General features: G+C 45.7%; 2 protein-coding genes across 4 annotated transcripts in view; both read left to right on the top strand.

The window, feature by feature from the left end:
- The window catches only part of RHOA (ras homolog family member A), a 50,291-nt gene extending 36,498 nt beyond the window's left edge, over positions 1–13,793 (top strand). For 2 of the 3 annotated variants that reach the window (XM_012771273.3, XM_012771272.3), the window contains 4 exons: positions 2,086–2,243; positions 5,279–5,399; positions 11,492–11,622; positions 12,550–13,793. In XM_012771273.3, coding sequence (XP_012626727.1) covers positions 2,088–2,243; positions 5,279–5,399; positions 11,492–11,622; positions 12,550–12,723 — 582 coding nt within the window. In that variant the 5' untranslated portion in view covers positions 2,086–2,087 and the 3' untranslated portion in view covers positions 12,724–13,793. Of the gene's footprint in view, positions 1–2,085; positions 2,248–5,278; positions 5,400–11,491; positions 11,623–12,549 lie in introns of all 3 variants that reach the window. The other variant, XM_076007808.1, reaches the window with a different exon arrangement.
- The window catches only part of GPX1 (glutathione peroxidase 1), a 266,951-nt gene extending 251,014 nt beyond the window's left edge, over positions 1–15,937 (top strand). The window contains exons 2-3 of the mRNA XM_012771266.3: positions 14,845–15,133; positions 15,387–15,937. Coding sequence (XP_012626720.1) covers positions 14,891–15,133; positions 15,387–15,728 — 585 coding nt within the window. The 5' untranslated portion in view covers positions 14,845–14,890 and the 3' untranslated portion in view covers positions 15,729–15,937. The remainder of the gene's footprint in view (positions 1–14,844; positions 15,134–15,386) is intronic.
- Positions 15,938–24,448: the final 8,511 nt, after the last annotated feature.

The raw sequence follows: 24,448 nt of genomic DNA, 5'->3' as shown, positions 1-24,448 counted from the left end.
ACAATAAATGGCAAGAGCTTATTTCTGGATTCTCAATTGTATTCATTTTTTATACGTATTTCTGTCTTTATGCCAGTACCACACTGTCCACTGTCTTGATTACTTTAGCTTGTTGAGATAAAGTGTCACTCTGTCACCTGGGCTTGAGTACAGTGGTGTCATCATAGCTCACTGCAAACTCCAACTCCTGGGCTTCAACAGTCCTTCTGCCTCAGCCTCCTGAGTACCTGGGAATACAGCTACGTGGCACCATGCCCAGCTAATTTTTGTATATTTTGTAGAATTGAAAATTGAGAATTGTCTATTTTGTAGACAAGCCTCTTGATCAGGCTTGTCTCCAACTCCTGGCCTCAAGCAATCTTCCCACCTTGGCCTCTCAAAGTGCTAGGATTACAGGTGTGGCCACCTCGCCTGCCCTATAGGTATTCTTTTTGATGCTCTTGTAAATGAAATTATTTTAATTTCATTTTCACGTTGTTCATTGTAAGGTTATGGGAATATAATTAATTTTTTTATACTCATCTTGTATCTTGAAACCTTTCTGAACTTGTTTATTCCCAAAGTTTTTAAATGACTTCCTTAGGATTTCCCACATAAACGATTATGTCAGGTACTAATTGAGATAGTTGTACTTCTTCCTTTCCAAAATCTGGATTGCTTTAATTTCATTTCCTTACCTAATTGCCCTGGATAAGAAGTTCAGATGGCATGTTGGATAGAAGTGGCAAGAAGAGGCCAGGCATGGTGGTTCACGCCTGTAATCCTGCCTTTTTGGGCAGGGCTGATATTTGACTTTTTTGGAGTGATCTCACTGAGGTCACTTCCTGGCTCATCTTCCCCACTGCCTTCTGCTTCTGAAAGCTGCTCTTTACATTCTTCCTGATGCTCCATTTCTTTCTCATCTTCTCCTGGCACACAAATGAAAAACAGTGTGTATATAATGTCCCACCACTTCAATGTTAAAAATTTTATTTAGGCCGGGCGTGGTGGCTCACGCCTGTAATCCTAGCACTCTGGGAGGCCGAGGCCGGCGGATTACTCGAGGTCAGGAGTTCGAAACCAGCCTGAGCAAGACCCCGTCTTTACTAAAATTAGAAAGAAATTAATTGACCAGGCCGGGCGCTGTGGCTCACGCCTGTAATCCTAGCTCTTGGGAGGCCGAGGCGGGCGGATTGCTCAACGTCAGGAGTTCAAAACCAGCCTGAGCAAGAGCGAGACCCCGTCTCTACTATAAATAGAAAGAAATTAATTGGCCAACTGATATATATATCAAAAAATTAGCCGGGCATGGTGGCGCATGCCTGTAGTCCCAGCTACCCGGGAGGCTGAGGCAGAAGGATCACTCGAGCCCAGGAGTTTGAGGTTGCTGTGAGCTAGGCTGACGCCACGGCACTCACTCTAGCCTGGGCAACAAAGCGAGACTCTGTCTCAAAAAAAAAAAAAAAAAAAAAAAGAAATTAATTGACCAACTAAAAAATATATATACAAAAAAAAAAAAATTAGCCAGGCATGGTGGCGCATGCCTGTAGTCCCAGCTACTTGGGAGGCTGAGCCAGGAGGATCACTTGAGCCAGGAGATTGAGGTTGCTGTGAGCTAGGCTTACACCACGGCACTCACTCTAGCCGGGGCAACACAGTGAGACTCTGTCTCAAAAAAAAAAAAATTTATTTAGTGCCTAATTGTGGGCCGAGCATGGCAGCTCATACCTATAGTCCTAGCACTTTGGGAGGCAGAGGCAGGAGGATTGTGGAGCCCAGGAGTTGGAGGCTACATTGATTTACGGTGATGCCACTATACTCTACCCAGGGCAACAGCGTGAGTAAGACTCTGCCTCAAAAAAAAAGTGCCAAGAACAGACATCCTTGTCTTGTTCCTGATCTTAGGGGGAGTACTTTCTTTTCAGTCTGTCACCATTAAGCCCAATGTTAGTTATTATTTTTAGTATATAACCTTTTGGTACCAATTGAAATGGTATACTAGAATTTTGAATTTGGGCTTGTGCTGCATGGTTATAAAAGTGTGTGTCATAACCTGAGGTTTGTCTTCCTGTGGATTTCGGATAACATCTATGTTTTGTTTTTCAGCCATGGCTGCCATCAGGAAGAAACTGGTGATTGTTGGTGATGGAGCTTGTGGCAAGACATGCTTGCTCATAGTCTTCAGCAAGGACCAGTTCCCAGAGGTGTATGTGCCCACGGTGTTTGAGAACTATGTGGCAGATATAGAGGTGGATGGAAAGCAGGCAAGTACTCTTTCTATAACAACTGGTACCATTTTGCATGTCATAGAGCCTGTAGAGAATTAGGGGTTTTTTGTCTCTTTAGTATACAATATAACAAAATGTCAGAAAGAATAATCAATTCTGCCCGAGCGTGGTGGCTCACACCTGTAATCCTAGCACTCTGGCTCTGGGAGGCTGAGGCGGGTGGATTGTTTAAGCTAAGGAGTTCGAGACCAGCCTAAGCAAGAGGGAGACCCTGTCTCTACTAAAAATAGAAAGAAATTAGCTGGACAACTAAAAATATATAGAAAATTTAGCCTGGCATGGTGGTGCATGCTTATAGTCCTAGCTACCCGGGAGGCTGAGGCAGGAGGATTGCTTGAGCCCAGGAGTTTGAGGTTGCTGTGAGCCAAGCTAAGGCCATAGCACTCTAGCACAGGCAAGAGAATGAGACTCTGTCTCAAAAAAGAAAAAAAAAAAGAATAATCAATTCTTACCCTGCTGTTTTAGTCCAACTTTGTTCATTTTTAACTGCAACTCATCTAGACTTTGTTCACATTCATATGTATCTCACACAGGGCCCCCTTAGTATATGTGCTCTTTTTAAGTTTATTTATGTTTGAAATTTTGTTTGTTAGCACACAGATAATGCTCAAATGGACCTCTTTGCATGATTGTGCTTTTTATTTTTTATTTTTTTTTTGAGACAGAGTCTCACTCTGTTGCCTGGGTTAGAGTGCCGTAGCGTCAGCCGAGCTCACAGCAACCTCAAACTCAAGCAAGCCTTCTGCTTCAGCCTTCTTAGTAGCTGAGACTACAGACATGCGCCACCATGCCCGGCTAATTTTTTCTATTTTTATTAGTTGGCCAATTAATTTGTTTCTATTTATAGTAGAGACGGGTCTCGCTCTTGCTCAGGCTGGTTTCGAACTCCTGACCTGGAATAATCCACCGGCCTCGGCCTCGGCCTCCCAGAGTATAAGGATTACAGGCGTGAGCCACTGCACCCGGCCCACAGTTGTTTTAATTTCCTGTCATTGATGATGTTTCCCCACTTCTGTCTGGAAAACCCTCTGGCAAGACTAGAGCAAAGCTGTTGTGGAATTGGAATATATGTTTTTATCTTCTGTACCCTTTTGTTGTCAAAATAATACCTTAGTTGGCCTCTTACATCTTTTGAAGAGGAATACGATTACCATTGTAAATGAGTCACCTGAAAGGAAAAAAAAACCTGAAACAAAGTGTTCTTTAGCACACTCAGTCACATGTCTCATATGTTGCTAGTAATACTTTAGCTTCTATAATTCCATCTCATTTCTCCCTTTTTGCTTTCCTGCTTTACCTGCTATTTCTTTCTGTCCCAGGGTCACCTAGTCCCAAGGTAACAGCTCTGGCACTGTGCATGGAAAGTGGGTTGGGCCACCTGCTTGGAATTCCAGGGTCCCTCATAGTAGGGCTTGTTTCTATACACACCTATGTATGTATGTGTGTGTGTATATATATATAAATTTTTTGTTTCTATTTTTAGTAGAGATGGGGTCCACTCTTGTTCATGCTGGTCTTAAACTCCTACCTTCAAGCGATCTTCCTGCCTCAGCCTCCCAGAGTGCTAGGACATAGTAGGGCTTCTTGATAGTTCTGTGACCATCAGTAAGCTGTCTGACCTTTGAGTCTTCATATATAAAATGGTGGCTGGAACCTACATGTAGTCGCAACTATTCAGGATGCTCAGGTAGGAGGATCGCTTGAGGCCAGGAATTTCAGGCTATCCTGAGCAGCATAGCAAGACCTTGTCTCTACAAAAAAATTAAATTGTCCAGTATGACGGCGCATGCCTATAGTCCCAGCTACTGAGGGTGCTGAGGCAGGAAGATCACTTATTAAGCCCAGGAGTTTTAGATTGCAGTGAACTATAATGACACCATCACAAAAACAAAAAAAAAACCTTGTCTCAAACAAAAAACCCTTTTTATAGGCAACATCAGGGTTCTATGAAGTAACTAAAAGTGTTTGCAAGCACCAGAGCACTCCATAAATTAGAATTAATAATATGCTCAAAACCCTCTTTTATAGTTTATACTGTTTTATTTAAATGCAAAGTGTGCCACAATGATTGCTCCCAGGCTATTAGGAACCCCAAGGTACCTTCTTGGGTCAAATATAGAAGAAAAAAATACAGTAAATAGCCTAACTAACAGAATTTGGGGTCCCACCCTGAAGATGGCCCACCAAAGCAGAGTGTTGGCCAGTTGAACCTCAATTCTCTGCATGGATGCTAAGATTCAGATGTTTCTGCAGTCCTGATAGGTAGACTGGTTTTGTGTGGAGACAGGACTCAGAAGTTAAAACTAGGTAGAAATGTGCTGAGATCTTTGGGAACAATGTTAAATAATAGCCCTCTCGTCTATCTTAGATTTCTATACCATACATAGATCCATTGGCTTGGGGAAAGCAAGGTCAGGTTAGTATTTTCATAGCTTATTTCTCAAAAGCCTTATGAATGCTGGACAGTGTTGAAGAGGACCTGTATCCAGAGCCTAGGCCTCAGTTTACCCTCCTACCACAGGAGGGTGAGCAGATGTGAAAAGCAATACCCTCCTACTTGATATGATGTATTCTTCAGCCATTCAGACATTTCTTGAGCAGTAAAGGCAGAGCCAGAGGCCTTTCCTGTCAGCTCAGGCCTTAACCTAATACCTAGCATGGTGTCTTTTCTTACCCACCAACTTAAATATAGGATTGCCCTCATCTTCCAACATGAGAGCAGAGTGAGGAGACAAAGTAAGAAAATGGTTGATTGAGAGAATGTATTTTAAAAAGTTACTTAGTCGAATATTTCCCTCACTTGCCTTCTATACCTGCGGCATGTTATTAATATTTACAGTTTGATTTCTCTTCTTGTCTATCTACTTTCTTTCCTAGTAGAATGTTATTTGTAATGAAACACTTCTTATAAGCTACAAGGTTATTTTGGACTTATCGTTTTGAATTATGCCACTTTGTTCAGATCTAGTATCTTTTTATAGAATTTTCAATTTTTATTTTTCCCATTACAGGTAGAATTGGCTTTGTGGGACACAGCTGGACAGGAAGATTATGACCGCCTAAGGCCCCTCTCCTATCCAGACACTGATGTTATACTGATGTGTTTCTCCATCGACAGCCCTGATAGTTTAGGTGAGTGGCCCTGCAGTCAGATGTCTGTCATTGCCTGTGTACATGGCTGACATCTGCTGTCTTAAGGCATCTGGTTTCTGGGCATCAGGTGGCTAAAAAGCAGGCATGAGCTTCAGAGAAGGAATCATTAGTGGCCAGAGGCCTAGAGCCCTGGGACTGTAAAGCATGGTCCCTTGGTCCCCTTTCAGCCTAGGCCTGAAGCTACAGTGTTTAAAATGTATTTACCTTCTTGAGCACAATGGTACGCACCTGTAGTGCCAGCTACTTGAGAGACTAAAGCAGGAATATTACTTCAGCTCAGGAGAGCCAGTCTAGCTTGGGCAACAGAACAAGCCTTCATCTCTAAAAAATTAATCTTTTAAAAAAATGTGTATCTACCTTGTAAAGTAGGTGCATTCCAAATACTAAGCCATCTCTTGGACTAAGATTTGGGGGAAACTTTTTTTGGTTGCCCACATCTTTTATCAGTACTTTATATTTAGCCTGCTGCCTCCCAACATCTGGACTGGTAATTTGCTGTTTCCTAATAGTGTTTTTAAAGCCCTATCTTAGGCCCTTTCTAAAGTATCTTAGCTGGCTAGGTGCAGTGGCTCATGCCTATAATCCTACCACTTGGCCGGGTGGGGTGGCTCACGCCTGTAATCCTAAAAACTCTGGGAGACCAAGGCGGGAGGATTGCTCGAGGTCAGGAGTTCGAAACCAGCCTGAGCAAGAGCGAGACCCGTCTCTAATATATATAGAAAGAAATTAGTTGGCCAACTAATATATATAGAAAAAATTAGCCAGGCATGGTGGCTACATGCTGTAGTCCCAGCTACTCGGGAGGCTGAGGCAGGAGGATTGCTTGAGCCCAGGAGATTGAGGTTGCTGTGAGCTAGGCTGACACCATGGCACTCACTCTAGCCTGGGCAACAATGCAAGACTCTGTCTCAAAAAAAAAAAAAAAATCCTACCACTTTAGGAGGCCGAGGCAGGAGAATCATTTGAGGCCAGGAGCTCAAGACCATCCTGAGCAACATAGCAATACCTTGTCTATACAAAAAAAAAAAATATATATATATATATATAATTTAAATTGTCCAGCATGGTGGTATGAGCCTGTAGTCCTAGCTACTCAGGAGGCTGAGGAAGGAGGATCACTTAAGCCCAGGAGTTTAAGGTTGCAGTGAACTATGTTGATGCCACTGCACTCTAGCTAGGACAGCAGAGTGAGACCCTATCAAAAAAATAATAATAAAGTATTTTATCTGATAAAGAGAGACTTGAACCTGAGCATTTCACTAACTAGCCCAGGTAGCCTCATACTTTAGAAGCCACTGAATAATGCTGACTTCTCACTGTACAAAACAAGGTCTGAAACAGAACTTTCTTCAGTTTGTGCTGAAGATATGTCTCACTTGGTGCTGCAGCACTTTCTGTCATGACAGGTTACCAGTTGGGCCAAGGATGTTGTCATCATTCACAACCTTTAAGGCCTGCTGGTGGCCTGGGCTTATGCATGGTATTTAGAATTAAGAATGACTGTGTTGGCCGGGCGTGGTGGCTCACGCCTATAATCCTAGCTTTCTGGGAGGCCGAGGTGGGTGGATTGCTCGAGGTCGGGAGTTCGAAACCAGCCTGAGCAAGAGCGAGACCCCGTCTCTACTATAAATAGAAAGAAACTAATTGGCCAACTAATATATATAGAAAAAATTAGCTGGGCATGGTGGCTCATGCCTGTAGTCCCAGCTACTTGGGAGGCTGAGACAGAAGGATCGCTTGAGCCCAGGAGTTTGAGGTTGCTGTGAGCTAGGCTGACGCCATGGCACTCACTCTAGCCTAGGCAACAAAGCGAGATTCTGCCTCAAAAAAAAAAAAAAAGAATGACTGTGTTATAGTTATGGTTGTCCTCACCTTAATGACGATACTGGGGTTGCTCTAAAACATTGAGCCACTTGTACAAAGTCTTGCAGCCCAAGGAGCCAAGCGGAGATTCAGCCCCTCTGTACAGTGTGCCAAAGGATTGAGATGGAACAGGTATTCCCTTGCCATTGGTTCACTTTGGTCGTTTTCAGCAGTTATGATTTAATTTTGGTTTTCAAACTAATCTGGCTTCCTTTTGGGGGCTGCTGGAAGGCCCTATAGGCTGGGGCAGAGCTTTAGGCCACAGAGAAAATGGAGCAAATGGCTCAAGTGGACACTCTGCCTTCAGACACACATATGAATAACTTCACCTAAATCTCATGGGAATGAGGAGGGCTATGTACCCTGTGCCCCCATCATCCAGGAATAAAAATACCTTCAGAGCAAAAGATTTTTCTTTTTCAGTCTTAACTTTTTTATTTTAAGAACCTATCTCCCTGATCTTGAAGGAGGTGCTTGGCTTTTGACCTGTGCCTATTTACTAGCTGGACTGGTTTCTTCCTGGCCCCTACCCCAGAGAGCAGGCTCTGGGGAAGAGCTTAAAAGTAGAAAGTGAATAGGCTGGCCTCTGGTGGTAGCTCAAGCCTGTAATCCTAGCACTCTAGGAGGCCGAGGCGGGCAAATTGCTCAAGGTCAGGAGTTCGAAACCAGCCTGAGCAAGAGGGACCCCGTCTCTCCTAAAAATAGAAAGAAATTATGGCTGGGCACGGTGGCTCATGCCTGTAATCCTAGCACTCTGGGAGGCCGAGGCCGGCGGATTGCTTGAGGTCAGGAGTTTGAAACCAGCCTGAGCAAGAGCAAGACCCCGTCTCTACTATAAATAGAAAGAAATTAATTGGCCAACTAAGATATGTATAGAAAAAATTAACTGGACAACAGGCCTGTGCCTGTTGTCCCAGCTACTCGGGAGGCTGAGGCAGGAGGATCGCTAAAGCCGAGGAGTTTGAGGTTCCTATGAGCTAGGCATGACGCCACGGCACTGTAGCCTGGCAACAGAGTGAGACTCTTGTCTGAAAAAATATATATATATATGCATAAATGAATGAGAGTGGCTGTTCCAGTAAAACTTGACTTATAAAAATAGACTCCAGGCAAGATTTTATTTGCTAACCCCTGATCTAGATAAGGATTCCTTTTCTCTAACTTTGTAGAATTCCTAAAGTCTCCCCCAAATTCTTACTGTAAATCCACATAAAGTGATGTGCCCTGATGTAATCAGATCACCTTGGAGGTGGGAGGGATTATAGAAGCCTATGTCACTGAATTAAAAAGTAAAAAATTGGCCAGGCGTGCTGGCCCCATGCCTGTAAACCTAGCACCTCTGGGAGGCCGAGGCAGGAGGATTATTCAGGGTCAGGAGTTCAAGACCGGTCTGCACAAGAGCAAGACCCTGTCTCTGCAAAAAATAAAATTAGCTGGGCTTGGTGGCATGCACCGGTAGTCCCGGCTACTTGGGAGGCTGAGGTAAGAGGATATTTTCAGCCCAGGAGCTATGATGCCACTGCACCTTAGCCCGGGCAACAGAGCAAGGCTCTGTCTCTAAAAAATAAAGGTAAAAAATTAAACTCGAAAGTTACTCATAGAAAGTAAAGATAAGAGATAAGACAGAGAGAGGTAATTCGTTCTAATTCTACATGCCCCAAATTCCAGGGGTGGAGTGGAAATAACAGTAAATCCAATGTACTTTTTTTTTTTTGAGACAGAGTCTCACTCTGTTGCCCGGGCTAGAGTGCTGTGGTATCAGCCTAGATTACAGCAACCTCAAACTCCTGGGCTAAAGTGACCCTCCTGCCTCAGCCTCCTGAGTAGCTGGGACTACAGGCAGGTGCTACCATGCCCGGCTCATTTTTTGTATATGTTTTTAGTTGGCCAATTAATTTCTTTTTTTTTTTTTTTTTTTTTTTTTTTTAGTAGAGACAGGGTCTTGCTCTTGGCTCAAGCTGGTTTTGAACTCCTGACCTTGAGGGATCCTCCCGCCTCGGCTTCCCAGAGTGCTAGGATTACAGGCGTGAGTCACCGCGCCTGGCCAGGTGGCCTTTGAATGGAGACCTGAAGGAGGTGGTGGAGGCCCATGCAGATATCTAACAAAAGAGCTTTTCCAGGCAGGGGAAATGGCAGGCAGAAAGTTATTGAGGCAGGAGGAAGAAAGGAATCAGAACAACTTTATTAGAGGGGTTGTGGGTGAGGATTGCAGATCTCTGTGATTGGCAGGTACCTCTCTTTTCATTATGAGTAAGATGGTAGTTCTTGGAAGGTCTGAATGAGGGACCAAGGTGATCTCACCCTTTAAAGGGATCACTGTGGCAGCTGAACTGAAAACTGACTATAGGATGCCAGGGTGAGAGCAAGGTTCAATGCTGAGGCTGTTTAACTTCACAGTTAGATGTGCTGGCTCTTCTTTTTTTTTTTTTTTTGTTTGAGACAAGAGTCTCGGTTTCTTGCCCAGGCTAGAGTGAGTGCCATGGCATCAGCCTAGCTCACAGCAACTTCAAACTCCTGGGCTCAGGCAATCTTACTGCCTCAGCCTCCCGAGTAGCTGGGACTACAGGCATGTGCCACCATGCCGGGCTAATTTTTTGTATATATTTTAATTGGCCAATTAATTTCTTTCTATTTATAGTAGAGACGGGGTCTCGCTCTTGCTCAGGCTGGTTTCGAACTCCTGCCCTTGAGCAATCCTCCTGCATCAGCCTCCCAGAGTGCTAGGATTATAGGCGTGAGCCACTGCGCCCGGCCTCTTCTCTCTTTATTATTGCCTTGAAGACTGGGATACTCCACTTCTTTGGGAACCTCATTATTCCAGAATAAGGCTTTGAGTTTCAAGTTGTCACATTAGTGATATAATTGACCCTGTAACTGCTATAGCAAAGAATGGGTTTAGTATCCATCTTGAGTGCTAAAGAGTAGATTGGTGAATTATGAGAGATTTTCCTGACTTTGTTCATGCAGCTTCTTTACCTGATACAGTCTTTCGGCCAGAAGACAGAGCATCTTTCCATATTCTAAGTAATCCCTGCCTTTTGATAATTTGTCTTGAAGTCAGAGAATGAATAGTTTGCTTCCAAAATACATCTCAAATAACAGTACCATTTGAATGATTGTCATACTAAGCACTTTGTAGGTATTGACTTAAAATAACCCTGTGTGAGGTAAGTATTATAATCCCCATTTTAGAAATCATCCCTGACACTGAGATGACCAAGGTGGCATGGGAGGTTAAATTCGGGCCCTTTTCCACCATGATCTATTAACAACTTTTCTAAATTAGTACAGTATTGGCAAGAACCTATAGCTGCTTATCTTTCGGTTATTTTCAAAAGTCACTCTTGAGCTATTTGAAATACTAGTAACCCACAGGGTGGAGGTCATGCCACAGGCCCATGAGCAAGGTAGAAAGAGAACATGTGGACGGACCCTTGGCCAGTTGCTGCCCCAGAATGGGGACCCTTTCACTAATCTAGGATCAGAATCATCTGCCAGCAGTGACGGCCTGTAGGGAGCCTGCATGGTGGGGCAGGTGGTGCCATTGTAGAGCCACTCTGTATTCTGGATCCTTTGCTCCTCCAAAAGCCCTTACTTGGGCCCCATTTCCAGAGGAGTTGAACACTTTTGATGGGACTGAGAAAAGCTGGTGGTTCTATGTTTAAGGGTAGGGAGTTAGAGTTCGCCTTTCTCTGTGGTTTTAAAACTAATGGTATTCAGTCTGGACCTGGTGGCTTATGCCTATAATTCTAGCACTCTGGGAGGCCAAGGCTGGTGGATTGCTTGAGGTCAGGAGTTCGAAACCAGCCTGAGCAAGAGCGAGACCCCGTCTCTACTATAAATGGAAAGAAATTAATTGGCCAACTAAAAAAAATAGAGAAAAAATTAGCCGGGCATGGTGTCACATAGCTATAGTCCCAGCTACTCAGGAGGCTGAGGCAGAAGGATTGCCTGAGCCCAGGAGTTTGAGGTTGCTGTGAGCTATGCTGACGCCACGGCACTCACTCTATCCTGGACAACAAAGCGAGACTTTGTCTCAAAAAATAAATCAATAAAAATAAAATAAAAACTAATGGTATTCAATTAAATATATAGCATTCCTCTGAAGCAACAAAGGAATAGTGTTTGCAATTTAGCTAGTGCTCTTGGAGATTCTTCAAGATAGAATTATGTGCATCCCCAAATTCTGTGCATTTTTCTTCTTTCAGAAAACATCCCAGAAAAATGGACCCCAGAAGTCAAGCATTTCTGTCCCAATGTGCCCATCATCCTGGTTGGGAACAAGAAGGATCTTCGGAACGATGAGCACACAAGGCGGGAGCTAGCCAAGATGAAGCAGGCATGGTCTTGGGCAGGGCAGTGTCTTCCCCTGCCACATTTTTGAACCAGGGCCCCAAGATTAAAGGTTGGAGGAGCTTAGCAGAAACCTTCACAGGCTAGGTTTTAGAGGCCTAGAAAGCCTGTCTCTGTCCACCTGGCTCTCACTGACAGGGATCTGCACAGAGCATCCTTAAAACCCCTTGGTCTGTGAAATGGAATGTCTCTTATGAGGTAGTGCTGTGTCCCCAACAACTCTACCAGCCTGACAAGGAACCATCCCAGCAATAGTCATTGTTTCAGATACAGGAACTCTATCAGATTGTTGATTTCTTTCTCCAGTTATTACCTTGGTACATGTGAAGCCAAAGATAAATTAGTGGCAGTTGAAAGATCTCTTCTTGAAGGCAGTGAGTCCAGACAGAAAGTCCTAATTCCTTTATAAAAGTTACTAGGGAGGTGGCATCTTGGTTTCTCAAAAGCCAGGTGGCCTAATGACAGGACTTCCTCACTGCAGGAGTGTTGAGGTCTTCATTGTTGAGACTTAAAACCCAAGTTCTCTTACTAAGGTTTCTCTAAATGTCAAGGGGGACAGGCTTTATTTCCTTCCTTAAGCATTCAGTCCTCTGTGAATCTAACAAAAACTCAAGAGCTTGCCCTGGATCAGTAGCACGAGTAATTTTGCCCTTGATACTTTCCTTGACCTTTCAGGGTACCTCTGACCTCTTTCCTATTTTTCTCTACTTCCCAAAGAAGATCATGTTTAATAGATATTTTATATTTGAGGGTGAGAGGTAATCAGTGCATATTTTAAGAATTTCATAAAACAGCTCAAATCTGGGAGTTTGGCAGCTTTTAAAAGAAGTCTTTTAGCTGATTTGAATACTCTATACCTATTTCCATATGTATGTAACACTATCAGCTGAAAACACTTTTTTCTCTTTGCTAGGAGCCTGTAAAACCTGAAGAAGGCAGAGATATGGCGAACAGGATTGGCGCTTTTGGGTACATGGAGTGTTCAGCAAAGACCAAAGATGGAGTGAGGGAGGTTTTTGAAATGGCTACGAGAGCTGCTCTGCAAGCCAGACGTGGAAAGAAAAAATCTGGGTGCCTTGTCTTGTGAAACCTTGCTGCAAGCACAGCCCTTATGCGGTTAATTTTGAAGTGCTGTTTATTAATCTTAGTGTATGATGACTAGCCTTTTTCATTTATCTATAATTTACCTAAGATTACAAATCAGAAGTCATCTTGCTACCAGTATTTAGAAGCCAACCATGATTATTAATGATGTCCAACCCGCCTGGCCCACCAGGGTCCTTCTGACACTGCTCTAACGCCCCTTTTCTGCACTCCCACCTGACACACCAGGCGCTAATTCAAGGAATTTCTTAATAACTTCTTGCTTCTTTCTAGAAAGAGAAACAGTTGGTAACTTTTGTGAATTAGGCTGTAACTACTTTATAACTAACATGTCCTGCCTATCATCTGTCAGCTGCAAGGTACTCTGGTGAGTCACCACTTCAGAGCTTTACTCCTTAACAGATTTTCATTGGCTCTGGGGTGAGCATCCAGTTTTTTGAAAATGTGCTCAGCCAGAAAAGCCCAAGTCCATGCAGCTGTGGCAGAGTTACAGTTCTGTGGTTTCATGTTAGTTACCTTATAGTTACTGTGTAATTAGTGCCACTTAATGTATGTTACCAAAAATAAATATATCTACCCCCAGACTAGATGTAGTATTTTTTGTATAATTGGATTTCCTAATACTGATTTGTCATCCCCAAAGAAAGTGTATTGGTTTTTTAAAAAAGAAAGTGTATTTGGAAATAAAGTCAGATGGAAAATTCATTTTTAAAATTCCCGTTTTGTCACTTTCTCTGATAAAAGATGGCCATATCACCCCTTTTCAGCCCCACATGTCCCAGTACCCCTCTCTAGAGCTGGGCTAATAGGAATTGGTTTCACACCTGAGGCAATTAGACACTTTGGGAGGTGGCATAATCTGTCTGACCTGGACTGCAGCATCTGGCTCTAATTCACAGTGCTCCTTTCTCCTCACTGTATCCAGGTTTCCTCCCAGAGGAGCCACCAGTTGTCATGTGTGGCATTTGGTTTCTCTCTTCTCCAGCTGACTGAACTTTTTCTGTACCAGTTAATTTTTCCAACTACTTAATAGAATAAAGGCAGTTTTCTAAACTTCTGTATCCTGGTGTTTGTGTTGCTCTCTCCAGGGCTGGGGGCAGGAGAATGGAAGGACTCAGCCCTCCTGGCCTAGCTCCCCCTGGAAAGGTTCCTTCAGGGTGCTACGCACCAGCTTGGGCCCCAACCCCCACTCACCCAGCACTAACCATCTCTTGTGCCACATTCTAGTTGTGAGTTGGGTGGTGGGAATGCAGCCTGTTTAAATGAGGGGTCACTCTCTGTAGCTGAGTTTCCTTGGCCCCGGTGAGCTACTGGGATCCACTCCAGGAGACTGGGTCAGTGCCTTTTGGACACTATGCTGTTAGAAAACCTACTTAAGGCTGGGCCAGTGGCTCACTCCTGTAATCCTAACACTCTGGGAGGTCGAGGTGGGTGGATTGCTCGAGGTCAGGAGTTTGAAACCAGCCTGAGTAAGAGCGAGACCCCGTCTCTACTATAAATAGAAATTAATTGGCCAACTAATATACAGAAAAAATTAGCCAGGCATGGTAGTTCATGCCTGTAGTCCCAGCTACTTGGGAGGCTGAGGCAGGAGGGTTGGTGTGAGCTAGTCAGACGCCATGGCACTCTAGCCCAGGCAACAGAGTGAGACTGTCTCAAAAAAAAATAAAGAAACCTACTTAAGGGCGGTGCCAATCTGGGGGCAGAGGGAGTTGGGAGACCTGAGGCCTGGAGTCCTGGCTACCCCCAGCCAGTGTCCTACGCTGGAGCCCACACCCTAATTGAAGAAGCTTTGGGAAAGATTCCAGGGCCCACTCCTCAGCAAGGGCCAGGGCCTTGGCGGGTTAACCCGGAAGGAAGGCTACCGCCTGGCTGACACTAAGTTGTGCCTGTCCTGAGGTGTCCCGCGGCTCCTCCCGGTTTGGGCGGAGCCCGCATTCCACCCTGGCACACTCCCCCGCCTGTCTCCAGGCTGAAGGAGGGGCCAAGCCCTCCGAGGAGGGAGAAGGCCGGATGAGGCGGGACCCTCAGGTCCGGAAAAGTGCCTGAGCCACGTGACCTTACCGCGGAGCAGTTAAAAGGAGGCACCGCCGGGGCCTCTTAGCTGCTCTGGTCCAAAGTTCTTCCCTTGCCTCTCGGACGCTCTCGCCATGTGTGCTGCTCGGCTAGCGGCGGCGACCCAGTCGGTGTACGCCTTCTCGGCGCGCCCGCTGGCTGGCGGGGAGCCCGTGAGCCTGGGCTCCCTGCGGGGCAAGGTGCTGCTCATCGAGAATGTGGCGTCCCTCTGAGGGACCACGGTCCGGGACTACACCCAGATGAACGAGCTGCAGCGGCGCCTCGGGCCCCGGGGCCTGGTCGTGCTGGGCTTCCCGTGCAACCAGTTTGGGCATCAGGTGTGCCAGGCGGGGTGGGGCGAGGGTGGGCGTGCAGGCGCGGGCGGGTCGTGCGCCCGGCCCGGTGGCCGCGGCTCCCGTGCACCGAGAGGCGGACCACCGGCTCGCTTCCCTTCCCGCTCTCCTAGCGGCTGGAATTCCGGTCTGCCCTTGGGCTTGTGCCCTCGGTGACTCATCGAAAAACTCCCTTGTTTGTGGTTAGAATGTTTTCCTCCCCTCGCGCCCGGGATCCTACTGCTCTTCTCTCCCGTAGGAGAACGCCAAGAACGAAGAGATCCTGAATTCCCTCAAGTACGTCCGACCCGGTGGCGGGTTCGAGCCCAATTTCACTCTCTTCGAGAAGTGCGAGGTGAATGGTGCGAAGGCGCACCCGCTCTTTGCCTTCCTTCGGGAAGCCCTGCCAGCGCCCAGCGACGACGCCACTGCGCTCATGACCGACCCCAAGTTCATCATCTGGTCTCCGGTGTGCCGCAACGACATTGCGTGGAATTTTGAGAAGTTCCTGGTGGGTCCTGACGGTGTGCCCGTGCGCAGGTACAGCCGTCACTTTCCAACCATCGACATCGAGCCAGACATTGAAGCCCTGCTGTCCTAGGACGCCCTTCCTACCCCCGCGGCCTGGCAGTAGCAGCGCTGCTTTCTGGGGGGTTTCATTCATGATGGTGCTCCCTCCAAACCTGCATGAAGGAGCACCTGATGTCCGGGAAAACCCCCAGAGATGGGCGCTGGTGCTGTCCCTCCCAGCCTCCCCCTGCCAGACCAAGGCGAGCTTCCTCATTAATAAAGTGCTGGATGGCAACAGTACTGTGTGTATGTCGTGTGTCAGTATCTACTGGGGGTGGGAGCTTAGTCTCCTCTTCCCCCTTATTCTAGCCAAGTTTGAACTTCCTGTCTTTTTGTCTGCAGCATGTGGGATCCACGCTTTCCTATATGGGAAATCTGGCTCCTATCCCTGGGTTTCTCCCACTGCCAGGACACGTGATAGTCATCCCAAGGCTCTGTTACAACAAAGTTCTTACTCCTAAAAGAAGCCAAATGGTGGCCAGGCGCGGTGGCTCACGCCTGTAATTCTAGCATTCTGGGAGGCAGAGGTGGGCGGATTGCTCCAGGTCAGGATTTCTAAACCAGCAAGAGTGAGACCCTATCTCTACTAAAAATAGAAAGAAATTAATTGGCCAACTAATATATATAGAAAAAATTAGCCATGCATGGTGGCACATGCCTGTAGTCCCAGCTACTCAGGAAGCTGAGGCAGTAGGACTGGTTGAGCCCAGGAGTTTGAGGTTGCTGTGAGCTAGGCCACACTCACTGTAGCCTGGGCAACAAAGCAAGACTCTGTCTCAAAAAAAAAGAAGCCAAAAGGCAAGGATTGACTGCCTCATAGTAGGCCTCTCCTTGCTGAGTATTTATTGGTCATTGAATGACCTTCACAAAATAATATGCGCCTTTACTTATATTCGGAGTCTGCTGCCTCTCCATGTGTTAGACCCACACAACCCCGTTTTACACAGTTGGAAACTGAGACAATGTTACAAGTTTTTCCCATTACTTTGCTACATCTTTACACATTGCTACCCAGTGCTTTTGTCTGCTCTGATGCTGTTCTTATCAGTAGCTGCCTTTCATGTATTCAGTGAGAAGAGTGTTCAATTTCACTGGCCCTTCAGACTATGCCTGCCTAGGACTTATATGCAACTGTGCGTTAAGGCCCAGGATAGGGGCATATCTTGGAAGCCAGCTGCTACTTCTGGACCACTTGGTCCAACCTCTCCATCTGTTGGCCCTGATGCCAATTATCTTTCAAGACAGACCTGGAGTCATTTCCTATCACAGTGCAGGGGACTCTGCAGGGCTTGGATGCAGCTTCTGCTTGGGCACACAGGAACCCAGACACATGCTGGGAGTGTCACTCACCCACCCAGTCCAGAACATGGGCCAGAAGTTCTGGAGTCCTAGTGTTTGTGCTCAAATTGGTGGCTCAAGGCCTTTTCCTCTGAACCAACTCATAACTTTTCCTCTGGTCCTAAACAGGGATCTTGGCTGCCACCCTCTGCTACAAGGCCTCTTCACCTCAGCACTTTTTTTTTTTTTTTAGATAGTCTCACTCTCTTCCCCTAGAAGATGATGAGTAGAGTGAAATGGCATCTTCCTAGCTCAATGCAACCTCCAACTCCCAGGCTCAAGTGATCCTAGCACCCCAGCCTCCTGAGTAGCTGAAATTACAGGTGTGAGACAAGACACCTGGCTAATTTTTCTATTTTTAGTAGACGGGGTCTCACTCAGGCTAGTCTCCAACTCTTGTACTTAAGCATCCTCCTGCCTTGGCCCACTTCAGCATTTTTATTTTTTCCCATTTTGTTTATATATATATATATAATTTTTTTAACAGTAAAATATTTCAGGCTGGGTGCCGTGGCTCACACCTGTAATCCTAGCACCCTGGGAGGCCGAGGTGAGCGGATTGCTCGAGGTCAGGAGTTTGAAACCAGCCTGAGCAAGAATGAGACCTGGTCTCTACTATAAATAGAAAGAAATTAATTGGCCAACTAATATATATAGAAAAAATTAGCTGGGCATGGTGGCGCATGCCTGTAGTCCCAGCTACTCGGGAGGCTGTGACCGAAGGATTGCTTGAGCCCAGGAGTTTGAGGTTGCTGTGAGCTAGGCTGATGGCATGGCACTCACTCTAGCCTGGGCAACAAAGCAAGACTCTGTCTCAAAAAAAAAAACAAAACAGTAAAATATTTCTTTTTTTTTTTTTAATTTTTATAAAAGGAGAGAATTAGAAGTTTCCAGAAATAGTACAATATTTCATTGTCACACCTCAGCTTTTGAGTCCCACTTGGTGATGCAGGCAGGACTGTCCACACCTTTGGGTCCTACTCTACCTATGTTCCTCCTCTAAGAACTCCTGGGAGTCTCGATTGCATCTGTGAGTGACATTTGCTTTACCAGAAGTTGAGTCTAGCTATCCCAGGGCCCACAGGACCTGACATATGATATTCATCAGCAAATATTGGTTTATTGTAAGAATTTTCTACTCAAATGGGGCCAGGACTTCTTGAGGATCATTATAGACTTCAAATCTGACTTCTGAATGAGAGTACCAGCCTGCATATCTGGGTAAATCTGGGTGTACCCAGGCCACCTGTGACCCCTACACCCCACATCTCTCTTCCCTAAAAGCACTTTGCTCCCTTATGGCAACACTCAATTTAGTCCTGTACTATGTGCTCCACTGGGTGCCTCAGGAAGGCAGAAGGACAATATATAATTACTAAAAGTGGACCAGTGGATCATGCCTGTAATCCTAGCTCTCTGGGAGGCCGAGGCAGGTGGATCGTTTGAGCTCAGGAGTTCAAAATCAGCCTGAGCAAGAGCCAGACCCCATCTCTACTATAAATAGAAACAAATTAATTGGCCAACTAATATATATAGAAAAAATTAGCCGGGCATGGTGGCACATGACTGTAGTCCCAGCTACTTGGGAGTCTGAGGCAGCAGGATTGCTTGAGCCCAGGAGTTTGAGGTTGCTGTGAGCTAGGCTGATGCCACGCCACTCACTCTAGCCTGGGCAATAAAGCAAGACTCTGTCTCAAAAAAAAAAAAAGTATGTTTAGTTCTACAAGGTAGTACAGGTTGCTTTGAAAACAGAAGACCTCTAGTTGGGCATGCTAGCTCACACCTGTAATCCTAGCACTTTGGGAGGCTGAGGAGGGAGGATCACCAGGAGGCCAGGAATTTGAGACTAGCCTGAGCAACATAGCAAGATTCTATCTTACAAAAAATAGAAAAATTAGGCCGGGCACGGTGGCTCACACCTATAATCCTAGCACTCTGGGAGGCCAAGGCAGGCAGATCACTCAAGGTCAGGAGTTCAAAAAATTAGCCAGGCTTGGTGGTATGCACATGTAAATCCAGCTACTCTGGAGGCTGAGGCAGGAGGATCACTTGAGGCCAGGAGTTTGAGGTTGCAGTGAGCTATGATGACGCCACTACACTCCAGCCTAGGGAACAGAGAAAGACCCTGTCTCAACAAGAAAGGGGGGGAGAAAAGCAGTGGCTTGACCAAGGGAATAGTAGCCAGTGGAGAGGATGAGGTCACCTGAGAAAAGTGGCAAGTAAAAGATCAGGGGGCCTAGTCCTGAGGCCTATGAGTTCACAATCTTTTCATGTTAAGATGTTAAGTAACAGAGAGGTGTAGCTGGGAAGGAGCAAGGATGGAGTCAAGTACCCAAGGGAAGTGACATTTCATAAAAAATGGTCAGGTGGTGGCTCACACCTACAATCCTAGCTCTCTGGGAGGCTGAGGTGGGCGGATTGCTTGAGGTCAGGAGTTCGAAACCAACCTGAGCAAGAGCGAGACCCTGTCTCTACTATAAATAGAAAGAAATTAATTGGCCAACTAATATATATAGAAAAAATTAGCCAGGCATGGTGGTGCATGCTTGTAGTCCCAGCTACTCGGGAGGCTGAGGCAGGATTGCTTGAGCCCAGGAGTTTGAGGTTGCTGTGAGCGAGGCTGACGCCATGGCATTCACTCTAGCCTGGGCAACAAAGGAAGACTCTGTCTCAAAAAAAAAAAAAAAAAGGTCAGCTGGGACAAGTACTTGTGGACTGAGTAGTCCTTAGCTAATGCAGTCTTAGGGGAGCAGCTAGAACTGAAGGTAGATAGTCAATCTGGGATATACCAGGTCCTATTCTAGGAACTCAGTGTACAATGCCCAAAAATCATTTGGATGCTTGTGAAAACATATGTTCCATGGCCCACCTCCACAGATGCTGAATTGGAAAGTCTAGGGACCTAGGGTCCTCTCAGTGACCTTTCATTTAGAGTTTTAGGCCCATGAGGAGAAACTTCCCACTCTAACTCTCCCCTTTCCTGTATAGTCAGTGTGGCCTAAGCCATGCTCTCTCTCCAGGATGAGAACTCAGAACTTTTCAAACTCTACTCTCCCCAGGCTGCCTAGTGACTCACCCCTCACCCCTTGTCCACCTTTTTTCCCTCTCAGTTTATGCCATGAGCTGCCAGTGAAGGGAACTTCAACTACTGTATGTATTTTTCTTCATTTTTTAAAATAAGAGGCAAAAGCAAGAAAGGGAACTTCTGAACTCCTAATGTGGCTGATCCTGGCTGGAGAACATTCCTCCTTAGACTTCAAGCTGCTCCCTCCTTCAATTGAAAGTCCTTTCCAGCCGGGCGCGGTGGCTCACGCCTGTAATCCTAGCTCTCTGGGAGGCTGAGGCGGGCGGATTGCTCGAGGTCAGGAGTTCGAAACCAGCCTGAGCAAGAGTGAGACCCCGTCTCTACTATAAATAGAAAGAAATTAATTGGCCAACTAATATATATACAAAAAATTAGCCGGGCATGGTGGCGAATGCCTGTAGTCCCAGCTACTTGGGAGGCTGAGGCAGCAGGATTGCTTGAGCCAGGAGTTTGAGGTTGCTGTGAGCTAGGCTGACGCCATGGCACTCACTCTAGCCTGGGCAACAAAGCGAGACTCTGTCTCAAAAAAAAAAAAAAAAAAAAAAGAAAGAAAGTCCTTTCCAACTGTCTTTTCTTCAGGAAGACTCATAATAAAGTCAGTTAAGACATCAGGCCGGGTGTGGTGGCTCACGCCTGTAATCCTAGCTCTCTGGGAGGCCGAGGCGGGCGGATTGCTCGAGGTCAGGAGTTCGAAACCAGCCTGAGCAAGAGTGAGACCCTGTCTCTACTATAAATAGAAAGAAATTAATTGGCCAACTAATATATATAGAAAAAATTAGCCGGGCATGGTGGCGCATGCCTGTAGTCCCAGTTACGCGGGAGGCTGAGGCAGAAGGATTGCTTGAGCCCAGGAGTTTGAGGTTGCTGTGAGCTAGGCTGACGCCATGGCACTCACTCTAGCCTAGGCAACAAAGCGAGACTCTGTCTCAAAAAAAAAAAAAAAAAGACATCAATGTCTTCCCCCCCACACACAATATAGCCACACACACTCTCACATATGCACATTTTTTTTTTTTTTTGAGACAGAGTCTTGCTTTGTTGCCCAGGTTAGAGTGAGTGCCATGGCGTTAGCCTAGCTCACAGCAACCTCAATCTCCTGGGCTCAAGCAATCCTTTTGCCTCAGCCTCCTGAGTGGCTGGGACTACAGGCATGTGCCACCATGCCTGGCTAATTTTTTCTATATATATTAGTTGGCCAATTAATTTGTTTCTATTTATAGTAGAGACAGGGTCTCGCTCTTGCTCAGGCTGGTTTCGAACTCCTGACCTCAAGCAATCCGCCCACCTCTGCCTCCTCAAGTGCTAGGATTACAGGTGTGAGCCATGGTGGCCGGCCCACATTTTTATCATTCAACCATGTACCTGCTACTGACTCTGACCTGCACTCACCACACCCCATTGTATATTGTCAGCTCAAATGAAGAAGAATAGGAATCACATTCAATCTGCCTGAGGTACTGACTTTAGGTAGAAATGGCTGTAGGACGGTGTTTGCTCTGGGAGTCACACAGCAGCATCTAGGCCACAGACCTTCTTTCTCAGAGGGGGATGGGCCCTACTGTTACACAACTAAGTTCATAAACTTCTATTTTAGCAGTTCTTGCAGAACTGCTTTTTAGGGGGTTTTTTAAACATTAATCTGATAAAATTAGGTTTGGCACTTCTTGCTCAATTAGATCTTGGTCATATGACTTCCTTATTCTGACTCAATGTAGTCCCACAAACAAAGTTTAAAGCAAGCTTATTTTCTGAGAAACATTCCTGGCCTGATCAGTTAAATAAATCTCTTAAATTTTAACTTGTGGATAATACTGAGTAAAAAATACTAGCTAAAGGTTTCTCTAAGAGAGCACAGTGTGGATTTACACAGAGCAGTCCATGATCTTTGTTACAGTATTCTGAATTTGGCATGTTTTTGTTATTATACTCACCAAATAGGCTGGAAGAACATGCTTTCACACAGGCATGACATATCTGGGGTGGCAATAAAATAAAGCCCAACTCCAGTTGGCCACACAAATTACTGAATATCTGCCTCACATGTCAGGCACTGACAGATTGGGAGCAGAGGGCACAAGTGAGAGTAATCCTCGCCCAAGGAATGAGATTTCACAGGCCCTGTGCTGGGATGGCATCATTCTCACTGCCTGTCAGAGTGGTTGCATACAGGTCAGATACAGTGCTAATCTCTACCTGACAGCCATTCTGAGTCTTGGCTGCCTGGCAGAATCTGCTTTCCTAGCCAGCCTTACCTGTTGTAAAAGTAGGGGAAGGTGACCTGATCTTGGCTATAAAAAGATGCAGAAGTTCCTGGGAAAGCCACCATCACCCCAGGGAGCAAAAGGTAGTTTCCTTCCTCCCTACTAACTGGTGGGTATTGTTGAGGGTACCCAGGACGCTGGCACCAAGGCAGTTATCTTGGAGTCTTAAAGGGAAAGAAGGCCAAGAAGGCCCCAGAGAAGAAAAATCTGAGCCCTGACATCCTTCCGCTTTAACCTTCCCAAGAATTCTACTTCAGACTTGTCCTATGAAAAAAACAAAAACAAGAACCACCAAATGGGTAGACCATTTTCTACTGGGGATTTTGTTAGTTGCATTTGAAAGCACTGAGACTGACATTATTTGACAGTAGTTTGTTGGGCAAGGGCCCAGCAGCCTTTCTATCATTTATCCTGAAGACAGAGACCCACTCATAGGGCCCCTCCAGTGTAGTTGTGGCCCTCGAGACTAGGGTATGAGACCACAAAGCAGGCCCACTTGATCCATATGCCTAGAGCCTGAGCAGTGTCCAAGAGCACAGGCAGCCCACACTGGGTGGTGTCCTACGGTTCTGCAGATCACTTGGCACCACAGGGAGGTAAGTGGAAGGGATCTGAATCTCCCTGCAAAGGAAGCATCTGTTACCCTGTCCTCCTTTGTCCCCAGCATGCGCTTCTGTGTGTATATGTGTGCATGTACATGTATATTTGTGAATCTAAAGATCTGGTCTCCTGAGTATCCTTTGCAGACTTCATCATACATCCTCAAAGGCCAAGGGGAATGGTAAACATGCCTTTGCTCCCTATACCAATTGCTTAAGTTTTCCTCTCAGTGAAGTATCCACAAGTGCGAGCTTCCATGTTCCTGTAGCATGTTTATCACATAACATACAACACAGTATTAAATATGTAACTATTCTCCATCCCCAACCACACTATAAACCCCTGGAGATTAAGGACTGTGATCACATAACAGATACTTGAGTATTATTAGGCAAGTGAAAAAGTACTAGTATCTGGATAATTCTTTCATTAATTTATGGAAGAATGTCTACCGAGAATTTGTGCTGTGCAAAGGGCAAACAACACATATAAATTAACAACTGAATACTTGTTCATGGTTAAGATTTTTTTTAATTTCATAATATTATAGGAGTACAAATGTTTTGCTTACATGGATCACTTTTGTACTTTGCTTGAGTCAAAGTTATAAGTGTGCTGATCACCCAGATAGTTTTCATTGTACCCATTAGGTATGATTTCACCCATTCCCTCCTCCTCCATGGTTAAGATTTTGATGGTAGTAGAATTAGAAGAAGAAAAAACTGGCCACACTAGGGCCCAGGGTGCCACACCTTCCCTACCCAAACAGGGCTGGCCACCATCACAGTGGCATAACCAGAATGGAATCTGTCCATCAGCACAACTCCCCAACATAAGAAAAGTGATCCTACTTCCTCTCTATGAGATGCATTCAGTTTTTTGCTTCTATCACCTTCACCAGTAACTTAATCCTTCTATAACAGGTTAGAAATCACTGAGAAGACATTTGATTCTTCTGAAGTGTACTTATAGAGCATTTTTCTTTTACACAGTCCTCTGGACAGGTTAAGGAGGCACAGGCAGGAAGGTACCAACAATATTTCTTCCTTGTTTCCACCTTCAATTAAAAGATGTCCAGGCTGGGTGTCATGGATCATGCCTACAAACCCAGAACTTTGTTTTATTTTTTTGAGACAGAGTCTCACTTTGTTGCCCAGGCTAGAGTGAGTGCTGTGGCGTCAGCCAGCTCACAGCAATCTCAAACTCCTGGGCTCGGTTTTCTCATTTTAACCCCTACAATTTAGCTGAAGATCTTAGGCGAGTCAGCTGCCCAAACATGGTATTGGGGTTCCTGCCCCGGTGGCTCTATGGGGATTTCCAGCTACACCAATACCTTGGGACTGGACGGTGTGGTCTAGTCATTAATAATCGCCTTAGACAACCTGAACGCCAGAATCATCTGGCCCACAGCAAGATTCCATCAGCATTCCACACTGAGCTTCTTGCCTTTTCAGGGAGACAAGCAGT

Source organism: Microcebus murinus, chromosome 1, assembly GCF_040939455.1.
Source record: "Microcebus murinus isolate Inina chromosome 1, M.murinus_Inina_mat1.0, whole genome shotgun sequence".
NCBI lineage: Eukaryota > Metazoa > Chordata > Mammalia > Primates > Cheirogaleidae > Microcebus > Microcebus murinus.
Note: the sequence above shows the minus strand (reverse complement) of the source record. Positions and strands in the feature narration are given on the sequence as shown.